The sequence below is a fragment of the Corylus avellana genome, chromosome 4 (assembly GCF_965113065.1).
Source record: "Corylus avellana chromosome 4, dhCorAvel1.hap1.2, whole genome shotgun sequence".
Lineage (NCBI taxonomy): Eukaryota > Viridiplantae > Streptophyta > Magnoliopsida > Fagales > Betulaceae > Corylus > Corylus avellana.
The window spans coordinates 5484198-5508362 of NC_142493.1; the positions used below are offsets into that span (position 1 = coordinate 5484198).

The window sequence follows — 24165 nt, forward strand, 5'->3', positions numbered from 1 at the left end:
ACAGGCTCTTAATCTATCAAAGGGTCCAAACAGAATTTTTCCTTTTTAATCTCTCTAAAATGACTACAAGTTCACATACCTTCTATACAAGAGTTTTACATTTTGTGGTCAACCACATGAAAGTTACAATTGAAATGATTCATATGTTGCCGAAAGGTAGTATAACATTCACTTATGTTTGAAATTCAGGAGTTCTAAGATAAATTATGTCTAGTATAATGCATGACAGAAATGCAGTAATCCTAAACATACTTGTTCATATTGAAACAAATCAGTTTAAAATCGTGAATCAATGAACCTGCATCACAATTAAGTCACTAAATTAAAGGACAAACTATGTGTACAAACAATAAATTATGTGGCACCAACGTTTTTTATAGTGGAATGGTTGCTATGTGCTGCAAATCAATGGTTTTTGTTCAAGGGATCACACATTAAAGAATCTAAACAAGGAAGATGAGAAACATAAGTATATTTAAGCATGCACTAGATGGAAATTACTCTAAACCAAGAGATAGCAATTAAATAGATGACCATTAATATAACTATGTATTTCATTGAACAAACATATATACTACAAAACTTTTTTCCTTATTAGAGATCATTAAACTTCAAACCCAAAACATTGTAAAGAGAGTTGAACATAGTGTGTATTATGCAAGACAAGCAATAAGAAAAATACACAACTAAAACTTTGTTTATTATCCCGACCCATAAAGATCGTTCATTTACATTTATATACCCCCAAAGCCCCAATCTGAAACCTATAAAGATCACTTACAGAGGAAAAAAGAAGTTAAATTCCCCAATCAGCATGGAGAATCGCTTATATATATAAGCTATAAAGAATCAACTAAAAAGAATACAAATCAACATATCTAACAAAATTGCCATACCCTCACACGAGTCAAATCTGAAATATAATAATCATGAATTCATCCTTCTTATACTCCATTAACCAACTCCGGAAGGTGCCTACCCATATGATTCAAACCCCTAGCAACTTGTCATTTGGATTTTGCAACTATGTAAGATCTAATGATGGCTTCCCACATTGGTCGACATCAAGACACCCCAATTGACCAATATCGTCGAAAAATGATCCCATGTCTTTAAAGAAATCATCGTTGAAAATCCGAGAGGCTCTGGTTGGGTACTTTTACAAACTCTGTGGAAGGTGCCCGTGCTTATGATGAAGCTGCGAGCTGCGAGGATTCTGTATGGCTCACGTGCTCGCCTCAACTTTCCAGCAGGGTTGGATTCAACGACTACATCAAACTACTATAAAATACCCTTGAGGAATGAGGATGGAGAAAGCATTGCTACATCGACATCACGTTTTAGGGTGTTTCTCCTAATGTGATGATTGAGGAAGGGGAAGGTGAATTGAGAGCTGAATCTTAGCATTCTCTAGTTGCTGAAACTAACACGCCCACGATACAGGAGGATCTGACATGTCCTTTGATGGATGAGGGTGAAATGTTTGATTTGGATAGCATTCTAGAGCTTTTCAACGATGATTCAATTGGGGTGTCTTGATGTCGACCAATGTGGGAAGCCATCATCAGATCTTACACAGTTGCAAAATCCAATCATCAAATTAGGCGAAACATATGTGGATGTAGCAATGCTTGGACATGTCAAATCCTCCAGTATAGAGAGCGTGTTAGTTTCAGCAACTACAGAATGTTGAGATTCAGCTCTCAATTCACTTTCCCCTTCCTCAATCATCACATTAGGAGAAACACGTGATGTCGATGTAGCAATTACTCAAGGGTATTTTAGAGTAGTTTGATGTAGTCGTTGAATCCAACCCTGCTGGAAAGTTGAGGCGAGCACGAGAGCCATACAGAATCCTACTCGCAGCTTCATCATAAGCACGGGCACCTTCCACAGAGTTTGTAAAAGTACCCAACCAGAGCCTCTTCCCCCGTTTGGCACTCGGATTTGTACAAACCATTTGCCCCAGGTCCTTTGTCTTACTCCTCTATGCATTGTGCGTTCTGAGACCCTCCCTGGCCTTTCATGCATCCTTTCTTAGACCCAATGGCTTGAATTTACCAGATCGTTTGGTGTCAACTGTGCAAGAGTCTCAACAGCTCGTGACTTCCTCTTTCTAAAAAATAAAACAAAAAGAAGAGATTTTTAGATCACAAGTAGCCATCTTTGAAAATTCTTATGCACATATTGTTCATCAGCAAAAGGCAACAATCAAGCAAACTGAAACAAGGCGTTACTTCTAATACGAGAAGAGAACGAAACCAAAAATCCAAATATATATAGACTAAGCCCCAACTACTTGGGCCTTACTGTGGGCTGCCCAATCCAAGATCCGAACGGCTTCGGCCGCTAACCTAATATACCCATTACAGAAATTTGAAAATAACCTTTTCACCCAACAAGTACATTACTACACAGACATGCAGATCTAGAAGGGGAGAGGTCGACCGCATAACGGTGTAAAACAAAGAACCAGTAAATCAGTGATGGCAAATATTGGCTAACAGAGTAATCGACCGACCGCAGTACTTAGTCAAGGGAAAACCTAGAGATCAAACAAGAAACAATCCAAAGATCAAACAAATCGACATGTGCGTACGCCCAGGTGAAATTAACCGAGAAAAATCAAACAATAAACAAAAATGAAAACCCAAAAGACAAAAAAAGGAATTTCTCAGAAAAAAACAATCACCGCTCCCAGAGACCAACTCACAACAACAAAAAGAAAAACTTCAAAGAAAGGGACAGAAAAGGTACCTGCTCTTTGAAGACGACATGGCGGAAGCGAAAGAAAGCTCTGTCTGCGAGAGGCTGAGAGCAGAGAGAGCGATCGATTGTGAAATTCAGAGGCTCGGAGAATGCGTCTTGCGAAAAAAACCCTAGAAAACCAACGCGGCGATAGAACGCAGGAAACCGAGTAGGCGAACAGAGTGAGAGAAGTTCCTTAATTTATAAGTAGCTATCTCCGGATATTACATGACTTTTTGAAAAATAAGAAAATAAAAAAAATAGATAAGACCAAGAAAGGCCTTTTTTTTCTTTTCTTTTATCTTCATTTCGTACAACGTTAATTATCTTTTTCTTTTTCTTTTTTTTTTTTTCATTTTTTCTTATATATATATATATATATATATATATATATATATATATATATTACAGTTAAGGAATTATCATATTTTGTGTTACCTTTTGCTTTTATCTTTTTGAAAAAAAAAAAAAGAAAAGGTAAAATCAGTCTAGTTGGTTTCATTAAGTTGCAAATTGTTTATATATATATTTTTTATTTTAAAAGAGAAAAGGTAAAATCAGTCTAGTTGGTTTCATTAAGTTGCAAATTGTTTATATATATATTTTTTATTTTAAAAGGCACGTGTTACAATATTATTAGCGCTCATATAACGCATTAACATATGTAAGATATTGTTTAATTTGCTAACGAAAATGCCCACATAAACCTATTTATGTTTTCTGCTTACTTTAAGGAGTTCTTAATTTTTTTTTTCTTTTTATAATAATAATAATAAATTTCTTAATAATTAAATATCTCAGCTTGTGTAATGTTTATAATTTGAAAGTTTATGCATCATTCTTTCGATATACCCCTTCAAAGTCTACCATTCTTTTTTAGAAAAAAAATAAAATAAAAATGAGCCTTGTGAGATAACACAATGTGCATGTTTTCTGCCTTACTCAATTAGAGCATCGACGGTTTGTATGTATAGAATTCCAATATAAAGATACAATGTTATTAAAAAAACATATGTTTCTTACATGTTAAGAGACAAATGACAATTTATTAGACTAATTTGTAGTTTGCTACAAACCAGTTTGTAGCTACATTTTGTTTAAATTGGAACGTTATGCATGAGTCTTCTATTGGATATTAATCTTCTGAGTATTATCTTTTACATGCCTCTTTATTTTTCTCATGTTTCTTAATTTTGCTAATGTCATCACCATTCAAGTCAATAATACTCATATGGTCATTTGTCCAACAAACAAAAACAAAAGGTTTACTCATATGAAACTTATCCAAGTTCGAGATATTGGGTTGAGTAGTAAAGATGCTTCCATAGTTTGTTTGGCATTTACAAAGAAAACGAGAAAAACAAAAAATAAATAACCCCAATCTTGAATGAGTAAATGGACCTTGAACAAGGATCTACTGGTTTGCTTGTATATTCTCAAAAAGGACAAAAAAAAGGTCCAAACAAGTCTTAATATATGCAATTGAAGGAAGAGAACATGCAAGAAAATCAACAAGGATGGCCAATTGCATGACTTTGTAACTACATGTGCATGCATACACATGTATTATCTATCAGATCCAGTAATTTTTCCATGCTTAAAATCAGATACTCTACCTAGGAGGCCTAAAGCTCTAACAAAATCAAAAGCAAAAGCAAAATCTCAGTTGAAGCACTCAAAAAATGACCAAACAAGGGACATTAATTTGTCAACTAGAAGATGTTAACCTATCCCACTCCCATATAACTTTGTAATGACATGTTGAATCATCGCCTTTTGGATGAACGTCTCTCTGCAACGGGTACATTCTTCTGAAGACAGCAATCTGGGAAGCAAACCCTGGCTCCGAATCAGCAGATCCACCAACCCCGCTGAACTCGACACTGAAATTGTGCTTTGCAGCTAATTTGGTTACCCAACAGTTGAATTGATCTCTAGCCAACTCAAATTTGTTGTCATGGTTTCGAAATTTACAAGATTGTGACTGGGTTTTATCATCAGGATCATCTTCTTGGCTTGGTGGATTAGCCTTTTGGAGTATCACATTGTATTCATAGTTTGGCATCAAAACAATAAGAATCTTTGGAAGAAATGAACTCAACACCACGTCTCCAAACAGATATGCCTGATCTTCCTCCATATGCTCGATAACCTGAAATGTTTCTATAAATTCAGTTGTATGAAATTGAAGATTCTTATTTTTTAATCAAAAAATAGGATAGGATGAATACGTACATTTATCCATTGAAGCTAGTTGCAGAAAATGTAAGCTAAATGATTTCTTAAAGAATCTACCACTTTTATGCTTAAATAAAATCCAATGAAGTGCAATTTATTTTGATTCATATTAACAATGGTCAAGACGAGGATTTGATAATTGCCAGAAATATATTCTATAAATTACAATCTACCATGCATGTCTCCTCTTATCGTCCAAGGTGCCAAGAATGTGAAACTTCAACAAGTTCCCAAGGTAGTCTTAAATATTTTCTCTATCTTTCATGGTGAAACCACAAATGTATATGGTCCTTACTGTTATTTTATTCTCTCATACACCATGCTCACTGGCATATGCCATTTTCTTGGCTTCTGATCCTTGCTAAGGAGTTATTGTCCAGAACACCAGAAGCAGCACTCAACAGCTAAGGAGTGAACATAAACAAAACTTTTAGGATATAATACATAAACTCTCCATTTGAAAACTCAGCAGCTGTAAATGGTTGAGACCTTTGCAGCACGGCTTAGACTCTTTCGTGAAATATCAATGCCAACAACTTTTTCCAGAGAAGTCGGATGATTCAATAAAGCATCCAATAAACTTCCAGAACCACATCCAAAGTCAACCTGAAAAGAAAACAAACATCAACTCAATTTAAAATATCAACATTGGAAAATATTAGTGGAAAATGCTTGTATACCAAAGTAGTAGCATGAGATTGTCCGATGTGTTGCACTGCATATTCCACACATTGCTTCGAAAGCGGAGGGCTAAAAAGAGCCTGCTCCATTCTGTCCTCTAGAGGTTCTGTAACTCCCAACAAAGTTATAGAATACTCTAAACAGCAGGATTCTGCAAATTAGAAAACAAAGAAGACTGCACACAGTTAGTTGAATCTCAGAATCAATACTTTCAGCTAAAGATATGTAAGAAGAACAACAAATAGGACCCTATTACAGATTGCTAACCAATTAAAATGATATGTCAGTAGGTTCGGTCACAAGTTGCAACATAATACAAAATTTGTTATATTTTTTTATGTGTTTAATTATCCATTCAAGGTAACACATTTTCCGGAGGGAAAAATGTTGTTTCCACCATTTTTAATCATGAATCTTTTTCTAACAATAACAAAGACTGTTGTTACTGACTCTTTATAGTAAAAAGGGAAGTACTCACCATATTATACAATAACAAGGAGTAATGAGAGAGACTTCTTATTGAGAAATTTCTAAGATTTAACCTTGCTATACACCACTCAGTCAAATGACTTCTTTTTAAACTCATGCACATGTTTAACCGTGTCAACCAAACAATCACATGCCTTGAATGTAATGAACCATCTTTCAAAGTAGAGGAAACTGAGACAGCATATCGAGATAAGATCTAGATTAGAACGAAAATTCATCAATTTCATAATGACGACAATCAAATTTAGTAGTCACAAGCTGCTCCATGAAATCATCTTCATAACATTTCTACGAAAGGGGATGGTAACTCACTAGAAGATAACAATGAAAAATTCCTTGCAGAATCAACTGCAGCAGCTAATATAAACTCTTTAGGGGCCAAATCTGTTTTGAAACAAGCAGACTGACCAACGGACAGCTGTGTCACAACTGCTTCAAGATGAGGAATCACTGCTCTAGCCCCTATCTCAAATTCAAATTCATCACTACTTTCAAGAATTTCTTTCGTATGTTCATCTTCTGTCACCAAAGATACATAATAACTAATAAATAACAAGGAACCTATTGGACGGGCAGACACCAGAATCTGGACCTTCAATGTTTAAAGAGAAAACCCCTTGTCCTGGCATAGTATTTAGCATACTCATACTATTTGGTTCTAGAAATTTCACGCCTTCAGTCTCACTGTGGTAAACATTATGAATTGATCTACACAACGCAAACTCCTTAAAAAGGTTTTCATGACAAATCCGAATGTTGAGAATATTGGCAGTGCTGTTTAGCTTCTCTAAAGGCATATCTATGTCCCTGAAATATGCATTTAACCACGAAAGAACTTTCAAAGAAGTATTATGGATAGAATCATATTGCTTCTTAAAAGAGTTTTTAGGGAAAAACTTTCTGTAATCAAATGCTGACACTTGGAACAGATTTTTACTTCACATTGATAGGTGACAACTGATTCAGCTGATTCGCTAGTACCAGTAGCAATAGCACCTTTATTTGCACATTCTATCTCCTCATCAGTTGAATCTATACCTTGCAACTTCTTGTGTGACTTTGTTGGCTCAGACAGTCCTTTTAAAGGAGTACTTACAATGGAGAAGTCAGGCTCAGATAGCCTATGGTGAAGACAAAACATACACATGATCTCTCTAGGGAGAAAACCGTAGAAGCAAAATTTGTTGAATTCATCATCGAGCCTGGGGGTAACTCTTTCAGCTTGAGAATAGTTGAACGAGGGAAAGGGTATTTTCGTTCGATCTTTCTGGGGAGAAACAGTGCATTTTGGCTACTCTCGACCATTAACGATGTGGCTAAGGTGGAATGGAAATCAGTGGGGGGTTTTATTTGAAAGTTCAAGAATGCTCAGTGTGCCCTCTTGGGCAATGGGCTAGCGGTGTAGCAATGGTCATGGAAGCTATATGGTCATTCCCGTAGAGGAGTTCAACAATGGAAGGTGGAGAGACTATTTCAAGAGGAGGAAGTCCTTGTTATGCTCTGTAGAAGCAGCTTGGTTGGAGAGACTATTTCAAGTGGAGGAAGTCTTTCAGGTAGTGCTTAGCATGGATGGTGATAAACCGTCAGGTCTGGATGGCTTCACTATTGCTGTCTTTCAGTTGTGTTGGGCTATAGTGAAGGGCGATCTAATTTTTACAAGCATGGGTTGTTTGAGAAAAGCCTCAATGTTAGTTTCATTACCCTTATCCCTAAAAAGGTAGGGGCAGTTGGAAGTAATGGATTTCAGACCTATAAGCTTGGTGGGGAGTCTATAAGATTTTCTTTCCTACTAGAATGAAACATGTGCTGAGTTTGCTCATATCAAATACTCAAAATGCCTTTATAGGGGGGAGACAAATTCTCGACTCAATTCTTTTAGCAAATGAGTATTTCGACAGAAAGTTAAAATCGAGAATTCCTGAAGTTATGTGCGAGCTAGACTTGAAAAAGGTCTACGACCATGTCAACTAGGAGTTCCTTTCCTATCTATTGGGGTGTCTTGGCTTTGGCTCTAAATGGAGGCAATGAATGTCTGCATGTATCTCCACATCCCGATTGTCTATTTGGATTAATGGTAGTCCGCATGGATTCTTTAGGAGCTCTAGGAATTTAGCATATGACATGCTTATGATGTGTGATGTAGATCAAGATCATATCTATAATTTGGGACACATTCTTTTGTGCTTTGAGGCTATTTCGAGTTTGAAGGTAAATCTTCGAAAATCTGATTTAATTGCGGTGGGGGAGGTTCCAAATCAGGAAGAGCTAGCCAATATTCTCAATTGTAGTATATCTGCTCTACCATTGAAATATTTGGGACTCCCTCTGGGTGCTTCTTGCAAGTCAAAGGTTATTTGGGATGGGGTAGTTTGAGAAAATGGGAAAAAGATTAACCAGTTGGAAGAAGATATACTTTGTCTCGGGGTGGTTGCCTAATACTAATCAGGGGTACATTATCCAGTTTACCCATGTATTTTTGATCCATGTTCCCTCTACTAGGAGGAGTAGGTAGAGGATTGGAGCGTCTTCAAAGGGACTTCCTATGGGATGGAATAAGTGGTGAGCCAAGTTTCATGCGGAGGATTGTTTGCTCCTCAGTTCTTAGAAGTGGATTGAGTGTTAAAAACCTCATGCTATTTAATAAAGCGTTACTGGGTAAATGGTTCTAAAGATTTGTGTAAGAGGATAATTCTTTATAGAGAGGTGATTGTTGAGAAGCAAAGGATCCAAAGAGGGGGTTGGTGTTCGGAGGAAGTTAGAAGGCCCCATGCGGTGGGCCCTTGGAGGAATACCGCAATCGTTTTTGGCATGATGTTGGTGTGGAGAAATAATGCTCAAGTCTTCTTTCCTTGAAATTTATTATATAGCTTGTGACAAAGATGCCTTAGTATTAGATTACTTGGACTCTTCTGGCAATTATATCAATTAGAATCTGAGTTTCGTCAGGCAGTCCAGGATTGAGAGTTAGAGTCCCTACACTTGTTCCTTGACCTATTGTAATCTTTGAAAACCCATCTGGAGGAGCCGAACCGAATTAATTTTATGAGAAAACGTGTGATCAATAACAAAAAAAAAAAAAAACAGCATCTCAACCATGAAATGATATGCTTGATTTACTGAGGATAATTCCAACTAAACAGTATGTTGAGCATAAAGGATGATTAAAACATGGAAATATGTAGCGACATGAAAAAACTATTTGCATTAAGGAGGAAAATACCTGAGTGGCAAAGATAAGTAGTTCACCAACTGAAAAAAGAATTAGGAAAACATACATGCTCTTGAAACAAAAGGCACTGAAGCAAAATACCGCTCCCAAAAATGTTGCCACTGAAAGAAGCTGCAACAGTTTCCAACTAAGCTATTTAGTGGCAGGGGCAAGAAGAAATATTTTCGGTATGATTATTGTAACAAAGACATAAATATTTGAATTGTATAAGGCCATTCCTGAAGGTTTTCTCAATTCCATAGAAGAAAAAGAACTGTCATGAATTCTATTTCAAGACAAGCCAAGTTCATTAAATTTCTATGATGTGAATACAAGATGATTTGCTTAATCAACATTGTAATTAGTTTCTAAATTTAAAATTGAGTTCTGCACTTTATTCAGTTTCACATCATAAAGGACCATGGAGTTTTGTGATGTTGAAATATAATATAGAAGGCAAATATTCATTTAAAGGTTTCTCTTCATTACAAAGTTTCAATAACGTCAATAATATGTAGAAATAGCATCGGTAGCTATAGGAAGATTTAGTTGTAGGGAACTGCATTCCTAGCTCTGTATGAGAATTGCACACATGCCAATAATATTTCTTAGAACTTAATGTAATAATGGCAAAATGCTTAACAAAAAGCCTAGAGGCCTAAACAAGCTGCCATGGTTAATTATTCATCTACTGATGCAGCAAGGAGAAACCAAGTAGACAACTAGAATAACAGGGATAAACAGCAACTTTTACTCTGAAAATAATTGAAGGACAAGTAGCAAATAGAAACAGGAAGTGAGAACCCTAGACAGCTCTCCAACACAAGATTAACTAAAAGCTTAAGCTATCGAGTGGAGAGGTACAAGTACGTATACCGATAACCAAGCACACACCCAATGGATGTGAGATTCATAAACATGTATGGCTTATATTACCCTCTACGTAATAGAATTAAAACATAATAATCTAACAGCCCATCAAATTAATTCAATAGAGTAGAACATTAATAAGCTCCCTAACAGCATGCTGACTTGTGGCTTCATCAAATACCTATTTCCCCGATGTTTGTCACTTCAACACATTTTAGCACCTGCTTTTAAGTATGGCAATCAAATATTCTAAATGGCTGTCTCTAGATGTTGTGATGCTTGGAGTATATACGCTGGTTATTCTTTTCGATCATGTTCTTATTTTATACTAATATCCAATGTGCCTAGAGTACCAAAAATGTATAAGACATGCTTTCCGAAGTTGAAAAAATTATTTTCTTTAGATAGTTTGTCTTGGATACATATCAGGAAGTATCTGAGAATAATTGGTAATATGATATAAACATGGCTCCCCTAGAAAAACTGAAGCTAGTTAGGTAACATATCAAAGGAAATCTTGGCGGATGCTAACCTTCACCTCAAAGTGATTTTATGAAGAATAAAATTTCACAAGAAATAAAAAATGGCCACAGAGAGAGAGATAGACAGCAAAATCAAAGACCACCTAGCAGTTCAAAAAGATAAATATTTGATTATCTCGCTCTTCTATGCACAACAGCTCAACATGAAGAAAATAATGCATGAATGCTACCAAAAGAATCAGGGAAGGTAATCCTAGTTCCTTTCCTCTAAACTCAAAAGAACCCACCATAAAAGTATTGGAGATGGTGTTATTCATAAAATCAAGAACAAAGCCTCCAGCTAACGTGCCCAATATTCCACAGACAATTGTAATCCCTCCAAAAATCAGATCTGCATTGCTCTGAAAAAATACCCAATTGCATATGGTGCAGCAAGATCACCAAGTCGTATCTTGGGGTTACATTGTTATCATTTAATAAGTGCATCTTATTTATGCAAATCATGTGAATTTAAATGAAAGGGGTATTTTTGAAAAGATTGTATTAAACGCCAATTGAGATAACCTCCAACCTATATATTCATAACAAAAAAGGAATACAGTCAGCCGAATAAGGTCTGGGAAAGAAACATAAAGGAGACAGGATCAAGTAAGAAACAGCAATCAGAATATCAATTTGAGTAGTAGATAAACAATAGCCACACATCCATAATTCTTATGATTTGACAATTAAATATTAGGAGATCATGTATGACAACATGGTCCTCAATCATACAACAGTTAAAGTAAAGAGGCGTACCAATCCACCATAAACATAGCCAAGTGCATATCCAGTTGGTATACACATGTAGAATATTGCAAGCCATGCTGTTTTCTGATACAAATACAGGTATAAGAATGAGGTTTCAAGCAGATTAAAAAAGCAAAATGCAGAGGCAAGTATAACACCAAATAAAAGAATCATAACTAGAAGGGGAAAAAACACACAATGGTGTAAACCTGGGATTAAATCACATCCGAAAGCAATTGAGAATTTGGAAAGGGAAGGGAGGTTACAAGGGACATTACGACTATTTACATTGATCTGACAAAAATTTTGCCTGGATTTCATAAGGAAAAGAATAATATGACCCACTGCATCATTGCCCAAGGAACTCTGCAACAGAACATGATAACAAAGAAAGCCTCAAATCTCTAGGTTGAACTGTAACTCCGCTTGGAAAGGGCTGAGCATGGTCATTTTCCTTGGCCTAATTGAATAAAGATACATGAACAATATTGCAGAAAGAGACGAGAGAAATGGATCATTCTTGAACAAAGTGTGTCGTATACAAGACAGGCAATAAGAAAAATAGACAACTAAAACTTTGTTTATCATCCCGACCCATAAAGGTCATTCATTTACAACGTGTAAATTTATATACCCCAAATCCTCTATCTAAAACCTATAAAGAATCACTTACAGAGGGAAAAAAAAAAAAAAACAGGTAAATTCCCCAATCTATAAATTACAATCTACGATGTGTCTCCTCTTATCGTCCAAGGTGCCAAGAATGTGAAACTTCTACAAGTTCCCAAGGTAGTCTTAAATATTGTCTCTATCTTTCATGGTGCAACCACAAATGTATATGGTCCTTATTGTTATTTTATTCTCTCATACACCATGCTCACTGGCATATGCAAGTTTCTTGGCTTCTGATCCTTGCTACACTTAAAAATTGTGGCATACGGTCATATAGCCCAGCTAGAGGGCTGCATAAGTTTTTGGCCTTTTTCATCAGCACAGTATAATATAGGGTTCATCTTCCAGAACACCGGAACCAAATAGCTCTCAACACCTTCACCCATCTACACTCGTGTCTTACTCCCAACTTTTCAACTACTGCCACATCCATTTTGAAATTAGAAGTTTTCATTTCATTTTCCCAATATTAAAGCTGCAGAAGTCACAAGTACTTTGCATTAACAGCAATATGCCATCTGTATGAAAAATACACCCACATGCAAACATGGGAAATGGAACAAGTAGAATTTTTATGCTACGGCTGCACAAGGTAAAACTACAGAACATAAAACAAAATTTTAATTGTTAAGCTCAAGTCCTAAGAATACATGAGGAAATAGAAAATGAAAAAGATGATAAAATCAACATAAATTCAAAACTTAAAGCTGGGAAATTATTTTAAAAAAAAAAATCCGCTGGAAGCTATGCACTTTAGGTAACAATCAAGTGAATTGAGAAGGGTGATAAAATACCCCTAAGCAAGTGCCAATGTCAAATTCACATAATCGGGAATCAAAAATTGTGATGGAACCATCATAAAGAATTGCAGATTTTATGCTTGAAAATTGGGCATTGGCATCGGTATTCTTGCTAAGTTTTGAATGAAGTATCTGCAGAATTAACAATAACCAAGATGCTTAGATAAAGAAATTGTAAAGTAAAGAAACATCATAGTAGAAAGAAAATACAGAAATCATTATCCGCACTATTAAAAAAGGATGAAAATAATTTCTACTTTAACGTATCTACCACACAATACACGTGCAGGAAATGTTTAAAAGTTAAAAGCAACCTTTAAACTGGTTACATTCACTGGGATGACAAGATTTCACACCCACAAACATAAAAAAGAATTCCTAAACATGATGAGAAGAGTTTTGCATGACATGAAGCAAATCATTCTGGTAAGAGAAATCAAAAACTGCCGAGCTGTACACATTCCAGCATGCCTAATATGTATTATTTTACTTCCCACAACTGATTAAATACATTAAACATGACATACAACAAGGACCACATCTTCTTCACAAGGCTCCTAATGATTAGTCAGACCTATCAAAAATTGGAACCAATTCCCTTGAATATATTCAAAGTTTTTAGCAGAAAAACTTCCATTATGTAGTCCTCATGGTAATAAACCTAATATCTAACCGAGGAATGAACATAAACAAAACTTTTAGGATATAATACAGAAATTCTCCATTTGAAAAACTCAGCAGCTGTAAATGGTTCAAACCTTTGCAGCACGGCATAGACTCTTTTGTGAAATATCAATGCCAACAACTTTTTCTAGAGTAGTTGGATGATTCTATAAAGCATCTAATAAACTTCCAGAACCACATCCAAAGTCAACCTGAAAAGAAAACAGAGATCAACTCAATTTCAAATATCAACACTGAAAAATATTAGTGGAAAATGCTTGTATACCAAAGTAGTAGCATGAGATTGTCTGATGTATTGCACTACATATTCCACACGTTGCTTCGAAAGCGGAGGGCTAAAAAGAGGCTGCCCCATTCTGTCCTCTAGAGGTTCTGTAACTCGCAACAAAGTTATAGAATACTCTAAACAGCAGCATTCTGCAAATTAGAAAACAAAGAAGACCGCACATAATCAGTTGAATCTCAGAATTGATACTTTCAGCTAAAGATATGTAAGAACAACAACAAATAGGACCCTATTACAGATTGCTAACCAATTAAAATGATATATGTCAGTAGGTTTCGTCACAAGTTGCAACATAACACAAAATTTGTTATATTTCTTGATGTGTTTAATCATCCATTCAAGGTAAAACATTTTCTGGAGGGAAAACAGTTGTTTCCACCATTTTTAATCATGAATCTTTTTCTAATAATAACAAAGACTATTGTTACCGACTCTTTATAGTAAAAAGGGAAGTACTCACCATATTCTCTAATAACAAGGAGTAATGAGAGAGAGTTCTTATTGAGAAATTTCTAAGAGTTAACCTTGCTATACACCACTCCGTCAAACGATTTCTTTTTAAACTGATGCATACGTTTAACTGTGTCAACCAAACAATCACATCCCTTGAATGTAATGAACCATCTTTCAAACTAGAGGAAACTGAGACAGCATATCAAGATAAGATCTAGATTAGAACGGAAATTCATCAATTTCATAATGATGACAATCAAATTTACGTAGTCACAAGCTGCTCCATGAAATCATCTTCATAACATTTCTATGAAAGAGGATGATAACTCACCTGAAGATAGCAATGAAAAATTCCTTGCAGAATCAACTGCAGCAGCTAAGCCAAATCTGTTTTGAAACAAGCAGACTGACCAATGGGCAGCTTTGTCACAACTGCTTCAAGAAAAGGAATCACTGCTCCAACCCCTATCTCAAATTCAAATTCATCACTACTTTCAAGAATTTCTTTCGTATGTTCATCTTCTGTCACCAGAGATACAGAATAACTAAAAGATAACAAGGACCCATTGGATGGGCAGACACCAGAATCTGGGTCTTCAATGTTTAAAGAGAAAACCCCTTGTCCTGGCATAGTATTTAGCATACTCATACTATTTGGTTCTAGAATTTTCATGCCTTGAGTCTCACTGTGGTAAACATTATGAATTGATCGACACAACGCAAACTCCTTAAAAAAGTTTTCATGACAAATCCGAATGTTGAGAATATTGGCTGTGCTGTTTAGCTTCTCTAAAGGCATATCTATGTCCCTGAAATATGCGTTTAACCACGAAAGAAATTTCAAAGAAGTATTCTAGATGGAATCATTTTGCTTCTTAAAATATTTTTTAGGGAAACATTCTATAATCAAATCCTGACACTTGGAAAAGATTTTTACTTCACATAGATAGGTGACAGCTGATTTGCAGGCACCAGTAGCAATAGCACCCCCATTTGCAAGTTCTATCTCCTCTTCAGTTGAATCTATACCTTGCAACTTCTTGTGTGACTTTGGTGACTCAGACAGTCCTTTTAAGGGAGTAGTTACAATAGAGAAGACAGGCTCAGATAGCCTATGTTGACGACAAAACGTACATAGGATCTCTCTAGGGAAAGAACCCCTTCAGTTTGCTCTTGGAGTAAATGCCAAAGGCAACTCTGCTATAAGTACTCCACTTGGTATCTTATTAATGAGCATCCTGTAAGCAATCTAAATGTAACTAATTTAAGGAATGGTGCATAATTACATGACAATTCAGCACCAAAACAGCAATTGCATATGCAAAACTTACATACCACCATATTCTCTCGGACAAGATGCCCCAAAAATACGAAGAAAAAAGAAAGAACCCTCTAGATGAATCGAAGAACAACTCAATTCCTGGAGGGTTTCAAGAAAATGATGATTTCCCCTACAATTTGTAATTTTCATTCTTTCATCATTAACCAAAAGTGGAGCAATTAAATGATTAATAGAATCATCATAATGCTAAATACTAGACCCTACCCAGCCCAAAGGAAAGATAAGCAAAATGGTAACTCCAAAAAAGAAGAGCTAATTAATTATAACGAGTTAAGATATGACACAAGGTAGCATTGGACAGACAAGTCACACAATTTGTGTGTAGTGCACGTGTCATTATCTATTGACATGGTATGGGGGAGTGACCAAGGAATCAATTTGAAAATTTTCTTCAACCAATGCACCAACAAAGTACCTTTGAAAGATGATTTGTAGAACTCAAACTGAGTGCTATGCAATAGCGCAAGAATACTGAAGACGTGCATATTCTTTACGATTCAGCAGTATTAATTATTAAACAATAAAGATCAAGTATTAGATGGGAGGTGAGGATCCGGTTTGCTACAAAAGGTAGATTTAAAAAGACTAGAGGAAATGATATTCTTTGTAGTGCTTGGGGTATAGATGGGATATTGGTTTAATTTTGTGGAGGCTTTTTTAGCTTGTATAGGTGTTTTCAGCTTTAGCTTAGTGCTTTAGCTTTTCTTTGTGAAGTGTTTAGTAGTTGGTTAATGAAAGTAACTCATTAAACAATAAAGATCAAGTATTAGATGGGAGGTGAGGATCCGGTTTGCTACAAAAGGTAGATTTAAAAAGACTAGAGGAAATGATATTCTTTGTAGTGCTTGGGGTATAGATGGGATATTGGTTTAATTTTGTGGAGGCTTTTTTAGCTTGTATAGGTGTTTTCAGCTTTAGCTTTTCTTTGTGAAGTGTTTAGTAGTTGGTTAATGAAAGTAACTCATTCATCAAAAAAAAAAAACAATAAAGATCAAGTATCGTTATAGTGAAGACTATAAGAATGAACATTGTGAAATAAACACAATAAAATACATGAAGTTAGAACAGACCTGTAATATGATTGCACACATACGTCTTCATAGAAAAGGTCTTTGGACTTCCACGTGTATCCAATTGATGCCAAAATTGCATCACCATATAAACCTTGACCACAGAAATAACTTGCCCTTGCATTTAAGGATCCTTCAAAAAGAAGAGCTTCTTTAACAATAAGAGGATCTGATGACATATACAAAAGATATGACTGGTGGGCAGCAAAGTACACTCTCGCCTCAGAAGAAGCTTTACCAACAGTCCTGTTAAAAACAAGTACAAATCAGTACCAATAACAAGACTCAGACATGGAAGCCAATTCATAAAATGAAAACTTCCATCCTCCTAGGCCCTGCCATTACATATCTTCCACCTACTTGGAGGCTAGAAGACTAGTAGCATCTGTTAAACCAAGTTTTTTGGCAATAACATCCATGTAGTAACCAGTTGAAGAAACATCTAGAGTCACAGGTCCAACAGTCTTCTCCAACGAACATGGAATACGTACGGCTTCAATCAAAGTGCTTAGTGGGGAGCCAGATGTTTGGCTAAATGATGACTCCATAATCTCAGGAGGGTATGGATCTTGCCTCCGAATCCAAAGCTGCTCTTCAGAAGAAGCAACAAGGCCAGATGATCTTGTAGCAGCCCTCATAATCTATGGTATAGCCAAGAATGGATTTGACTCCACCTTTGGATTAATGGATTTACAGAGATTGCTTAGCTTTGAATCAAAAATAGCCATGACAAGAACAGGAACCAAACCATAAAGATAACCTTCTCCCTGCAGAGCTGCTCTAAAGTGACCACTTAGAATATGAAGCTATGAGAGGAACTTAATTGACGACACAAAAGCAATATAGAAAACATCAAAGTCAAATATATGCCCAAGACACATAAAATGAGAGTACCATAAAATGAAAGTTTTTATCTTCCATCAAATTCGAAGCAACAAATGGTTTTATTATAACACAAACCAAGGTTTAGAAAAATAAATGACATTGTAGAAATCACCCTCTCTCTGCATAGCTGTTCTAAGGTGACACCACACAAGATCAAGATAAATGAACTATACCAATGGCAAAATAAAAAAGCATAAAGCTACAGAAAATTATATCACACACTCAAATATAGCAAATACTTGCGTACATTCGCATGCATTTATGTATTTTTTTTTATAAATAAGTAATTCATTGAAAAGCACAAAGGACATACATTTATGCACGTATAAGATAAAAATAGCAGAAAGCGACAGATTGAATAAATAACTGGGCTAATAATATAAGTATCAAACAAAACCACAATGAAACAAGTTCTAATGCTTCGACTTTTACTCATAAAAGAATGTGCTTATCAGATTTGAAAACAATTAGCATAAGAATGTGTTGTACTAGTTACTTAGCTGTCAACTATTCTTTTGCAATTGAAAGTTCCAGAGCTAAGTGGAAGAAAATCAGAAGATAAATGCCAACAGGTGATCTAAAAATATGCATGGACAATTACTTTCGCATCAGTTGCTGAGGTAACAAAGCTAAGGATCCACAAAATAGTTTCATGTGAAATAACCAGCACAAGAATTAGTTAAGTGTATTATGTAAATAAACTTTGCTGGGTGGATTTCAGGCGGTGCATAGAATTAACAAGTTGATGTACTTACATATATGAAAAGATTAGATTGAAGTAAGTCTCCATTTAGAAATAACGTAAATGCCCCATTCTCTAATTATTTCAATAAGGAATCTCAAGCATGTAAGAATCAGACAAAAGCAAAAAACAGTAGTCACGGGTTCAAACTGCTAGAAAAAGAAGGCAATGGAGCCTTAGTTCAATCTAATGTTTTAGCAATTGGTTTGTGGTTTTCAAAGTGCATTCTGTTTTGGCACACTAGGTTCAGAACGGTGAAACAATTCCAAGCAAGTATACCAAATTAATTCCGATAGAAACAAAGTTAAGATGCTCTGAATTATATAAACTCCAAGCATCAATGAAGGGTACATATCCATATATGGTAGAAAATAGAGCTTTAAACCAAGAGATAGGAATTAAATAGAGGACCATTAATATAACTATCTATTTCATTGAACAAACAGATATACTCAAAACTCTTTTCCTTTTTCCTCGTTACAGATCATTAAACTTCAAACCCAAAACATTAACAATGTAGGAAGATAAGAGAGTTGAACAAAGTGTGTAGTATGCAAGACAAGCAATAGGAAAAATACACAACTAAAACTTTGTTTATTATCCCGACCCATAAAGGTCGTTCATTTACAACATGTAAATTTATATACCCCCAAATCCCCAATCTAAAACCTATAAAAAATCACTTACAGAGGAAAAAAAAAAGCAGTTAAATTCCCCAATCTAAAACCTATAAAGAATCACTTACAGAGAAAAAAGGTAGTTAAATTCCCCAATCTAAAACCTTTAGAGAATCACTTACAAAAAAATTACAAAAATTTAAAGAATCAACTATAAAAATCAGCATGTCAAACAAAATTGACATGATTCAGACCTATCATCCTTCTTATACTACTCCATTAATTAACTCTGGAAGGTGCCTACCCATATGATTGAGACCCCTAGCAACTTGTCATATGGAGTTTGCAGCTGTCTGTAAGATCTGACGGCATTCCGCATTGGTCATCACCAAGAAATCCCAAATGAACAGCATCAAAATCGAAGTTAAATAGCGATTCGATGTTGCTAAAGAAATCATCGCCAGAAAGATCGGGAATGTCACCCAAATCAAATATTCCATCCTCATCCATGAAATGGCATGTCAGATCTTCTTGTATTGTACAGCTGGCTGTGTTAGTACCTTTCCCAGCCTCATTCTTGTCCTCAACAGATGCAGCATCATTGTCAGCAAATGCAATGCTTTCTACATCCTCATTCCCCAAGTTGGGGGAAACAGGTGTGCTCTCGTCAACAGAAAAGACCGCAGAGTTGTTTGATGCAGTCGTTGAATCGAACCCTCCTGGAAAGTTGAGGCGAGCACGAGAACCGAACATAGTCTTTGCGGCATCATCATAAGCAAGAGCAGCTTCATAAGCAGTTGCGAAAGTACCAAGCCAGAGCCTGTTTCCCCCATTTGGACGCCGAATTTCTGCAACCCATTTACCCCACGTCCTCTGTCTCACTCCTCTGTATCTACATTTTGAATTCTCAGGCCCTCCCTTGCCTTTCATGCATCCTTTCTTAGACCCAATCCCTTGAATTTTCAGAATTGGTTTAGACTCAAGCTGAATCTGATTCTCTTTCCACTTGGCAAGAGTCTCATCCACGGACATTCTACTCCGTGACTTTCTCTTCCTGGAAAAGCAAGAGAACACATTTAACTCACAAGTAGCCATCTTTGAAAACCCTAACCAACAACACGGAGATAAACAAGACGAAAAAAAAAATAACACAAAAATAACACTAACAGACCCACCACTCCGCAAAACCCCAGAAAACCCAACCCGCAAGAAAGGAAGGGAAAAGAAAAGCTACCTCGTAGTGGTGGTCTCCGAAGACATGGCAGTGAAAGAAAAGTTCGGTTGGTGAGAGGCTGAGAGCAGAGAGCAAAGAGTGAGACGGAAATTCAGATCTGTGAGTTCTGAGAGCGCTTCTTGCAAAAGACCCAGAAAACCATGAACAGAGTTGGCGGTGATCAGAAAAGGAAACAGAGTTTGCGGTATTCAGAGCAGTGAGCTCTGAGATCGCTCCTTGCAAAAAGACCCAGAAAACCAAGAGACAGAGTTGGCCGTAATCAGAAAAGGAAACAAGAGTTTGCGGCGATCAGAAAAGAAAACAGAGTAACGAAGAGACTCGTTCTCTTCTTCCTATATAACCGTTTCCTCATCTTCCATGACGTGGCGCGTTTCTATTCGACGCTACGGCCCTGTGCGAAACCCTAGACTGCGGCCCACGCATACAGGAACCTAGCAATATGGGCGCCATATATTCAAATTAAATTGACTCTTATATCCCGACATGTTGCTCATATCTTCATTTATGCCTTGAGTCCCTCGGCAGTAAATAATTGCATTTTTGAGGAACAATTCGTTACTACTCATGTCTGAAGGACTGCAACCAATAGCAGTTAGATAAGGCCAAGAAAGGTCTTTTTTTCTGATTTCTTTCTTTCTTTTATCTTCATTTCGGACAACGTGAATTATCTTTTTTCTTTTTTTCTTTTTTCTTTATATGTATTACAGTCAAGGAATTATCGTATTTTATAATAACCTTTTGCTTTTATCTTTTTGAAAAAAATAAGGTAAAATCAGTCTAGTTGGTTTCATTAAGTTTCAAATTGTTTTTTTTTTATATATATTTTTTATTTTAAAAGACACGTGTCACAATACTATTAGTGCTGACATGGGGCATTAACGAAAACTGTCTAATTTGCTAACCGAAATGCCCACATAAACCTATTTATGTTTTCTACTTATTTTAAGGAAATTATTTGTAACTCGGTGAAACCATAATTTATTTTGCATTTTTTTTCCTTTTTAAATAATAATAATAATAATAATAATAATAATAATAAAATTTCTTGATTTTTATTCTTACTATTACATATACAAACCTGATTTTTTAATTTTAATAATTAAATATCTAAGCTTGTGTAATGTTTATAATTCGAAAGTTTATGTATCTTTATGTGGAAATACTTCTTGACAATTTGTCTATTTAAGGTATGATATGTCGACTCTTTATTTTGAATTTCTTCAAACATAGAAGATTATGCCAATACTTACTTGAAATATCCTTTTATGTATGTGTGTGTCTATATATATATATAATCATTTCTATTTTTTAGTAAAAAATTTCGACAATAATTAGAATTTTTATTTTCCAAGTAATTCAAAGATTTTATTAAAGTCAAAAATTCAAACTTCCAAGATGTTTTCCTCATTTTCCTTTTGTGCTTTTTTTTTTTTTTTTTTTTTTGGCTCTTTTTATCGCATTATAAAGGCTTTGATAATGTTATAGTATAATAGTACCATCGATTTTCTTTAGGTCTACCATTTTTTTTTTTTCAGGAAAAAAATTAATAATTAGATCTTGTAAGATAACACAAAGTTTGCCATTCTTCTTTACTCAATTAGAGTATTGGCGGTTTATATATATAAAACACTATTAAAAAAATTATATGATTCTCATATGTTAAGAGCCACGTGACAATTTATTTGTTGTTAATTTTTTTCTAAATTGGAACGTTATGCATGAGTCTTCTATTGGGTATCAATCTTCTGAGTATAATCCTTTACAAGCCTCTTTATTTTTCTCATGTTTCTTAATTTTACTAATGTCGTCACTATTCAAGTCAATAATACTCATAGAGTCATACGTCCAACAAACAAAAAAAAAAAAGGTTTACTCACATGAAACTAATCCAAGTTTTAGATATTGGATTGAGTAGTAAAGATGCTTTTATAGTTTGTTTGGTATTTACAGTGAAAAAGAGAAAAACAAAAAATAAATAACCCCAATCTTCAATGAGTAAATGGACCTTGAACAAGCATCTACTGGTTTGCATGTATATTCTCAAAAAGGACAAAAAAAAGGTCCAAACAAGTCTTAATATAAGCAATTGAAGGAAGAGAACAGGCAAGAAAATCAACAAGGATGACAAATTGCATGACTTTGTAACTACATGGGCATGAATACACATGTATTATCTATCAAAAGGCCCTGAAACAAAATACCGCTCCAAAAAAATGTTGCCACTGAAAGAAGCTGCAATAGTTTCAAACTAAGCAATTTAGTCGCAGGGGCAAGAAGAAATAATTTTGGCATGATTATTGTAAATAAAGACAGAAATATTTGAATAAGGCTATTCCTGAAGGTTTTCTCAATTCCACAAAGCTTCACTAAACCAAACTTGTATTATATAATAAGCATAGAAGAAAAAGAAGCGACATGAATTCTATTTCGAGACAAGCCAATTAAATTCACAGCAAGCTCAACTGTTCAAAGCTTCTAGCCTATGCAAATAAAATTGCCTTATCTCTCCCCCCCCCCAAAAAAAAAAAAAAAATGCTTTCCCAAAAATTCAACAACATATCTGAAGATTCTGACCCAACTTATGCCACCAGAACTTCATAGCTACATCATTTGTCTCATTACCACTTCCTCAGGAGAATACTTCCTTACTTTCGCATTTTGCAACTCCAATTTGCCTTCTATCCAAGTTCATTAAATTTCTATGATTGTGAATATAAGATGATTTGCTTAATCAACATTGTAATCTAAAATTAATATTGAGTTATGCACATTATTCAGTTTCATGTAATACAGGACCATGGAGTTTTGTGATGTTGAAATATAATATAGAAAGCAAAAATTCATTTAAAGGCTTTTCTGCATTAAAAAGCTTCAATAACCACATCGAATCTTAGAAAGAAAAAAACATGCAAAAAGGCTAGACATGAGAGTCCCAAGGCACTAAAGAATATGTAGAAATAGCATCGGTAGCTACAGGAAGATTTAGTTGTAGGGAACTGCATCTCAAAGATTAAGGTTCCTAGCTCTGTTTGAGAATTGCACACATGCCAATAATATTTATTAGAACTTAATGTAATAATGGCAAAATGTCTAACCATTGGGAAAGCCTAGAGGCCTAATAAGCTGCCATGGTTAATTATTCATATAATGATACAGCAAGGAGAAACCAACTAGATGCCTAGAATAACAGGGATAAATGCAACTTTTACTCTGAAAATAATTAAACGACAAGTAGCAAATAGAAACAGGAAGTTAGAACCCTAGACAGCTCTCCAACACAACATTCTCTAAAAAGCTTAACCTATCGAGTGGAGAGGTACAAGTATATATACCCATAACCAAGCACACACCCAATGGATGTGAGATTCATAAACATGTACGGCTTATATTACCCTCTATGTAATAGAATTAAAAACATAAGAATCTAACAGCCCATCAAATTAATTAAATAGAGTAGAACATTAATAAGCTCCCTAACAGCATGATCAAATACCTATTTCCCTGATGTTTGTTCTTATACTTGAACACATTTTAGCACCTGCTTTTAAGTATTGCAATCTAATATTCTAAATGGCTGTCTCTAGATGCTGTGATGCTTGGAGTATATACGCTGGTTATTCTTTTCGATCATGTTCTTATTTTATACTAATATCCAATGTGCCTAGAGTACCAAGAATGTATAAGACATGCTTTCCAAAGTTGGAAAAAAAATATTTTCTTTAGAGAGTTTTAAGTCTCAGATACATATCAGGAAGTATATGAGAATAACTGGTACATGATATAAATATGGCCCCCTTAGAAAAACTGAAGCTAGTTAGGTAACATATCAAAGGAAATCATGGCGGATTCTAACTTTTACCTCAAAGTGATTTTAT

The 24165-nt window shown here is 35.3% G+C and overlaps 1 protein-coding gene, 1 long non-coding RNA gene and 1 pseudogene across 2 annotated transcripts; all 3 read right to left on the reverse strand.

The window, feature by feature from the left end:
* Positions 1-634: 634 nt before the first annotated feature.
* On the reverse strand, positions 635-2934 carry LOC132177646 (uncharacterized). The gene is made up of 2 exons (XR_009439788.2): positions 2758-2934; positions 635-2116 (listed from the first exon to the last, which is right to left on the reverse strand). It is a non-coding gene; the product is annotated as an uncharacterized LOC132177646 (long non-coding RNA).
* Positions 2935-4339: 1405 nt separating this feature from the next.
* On the reverse strand, positions 4340-17693 carry LOC132177910 (small RNA 2'-O-methyltransferase-like; annotated as a pseudogene).
* Positions 17694-19377: 1684 nt separating this feature from the next.
* On the reverse strand, positions 19378-20151 carry LOC132179962 (dehydration-responsive element-binding protein 2A-like). The gene has a single exon (XM_088515489.1). The coding sequence runs from the start codon at positions 20149-20151 to the stop codon at positions 19378-19380; it is 774 nt and encodes a 257-aa protein (XP_088371615.1).
* Positions 20152-24165: the final 4014 nt, after the last annotated feature.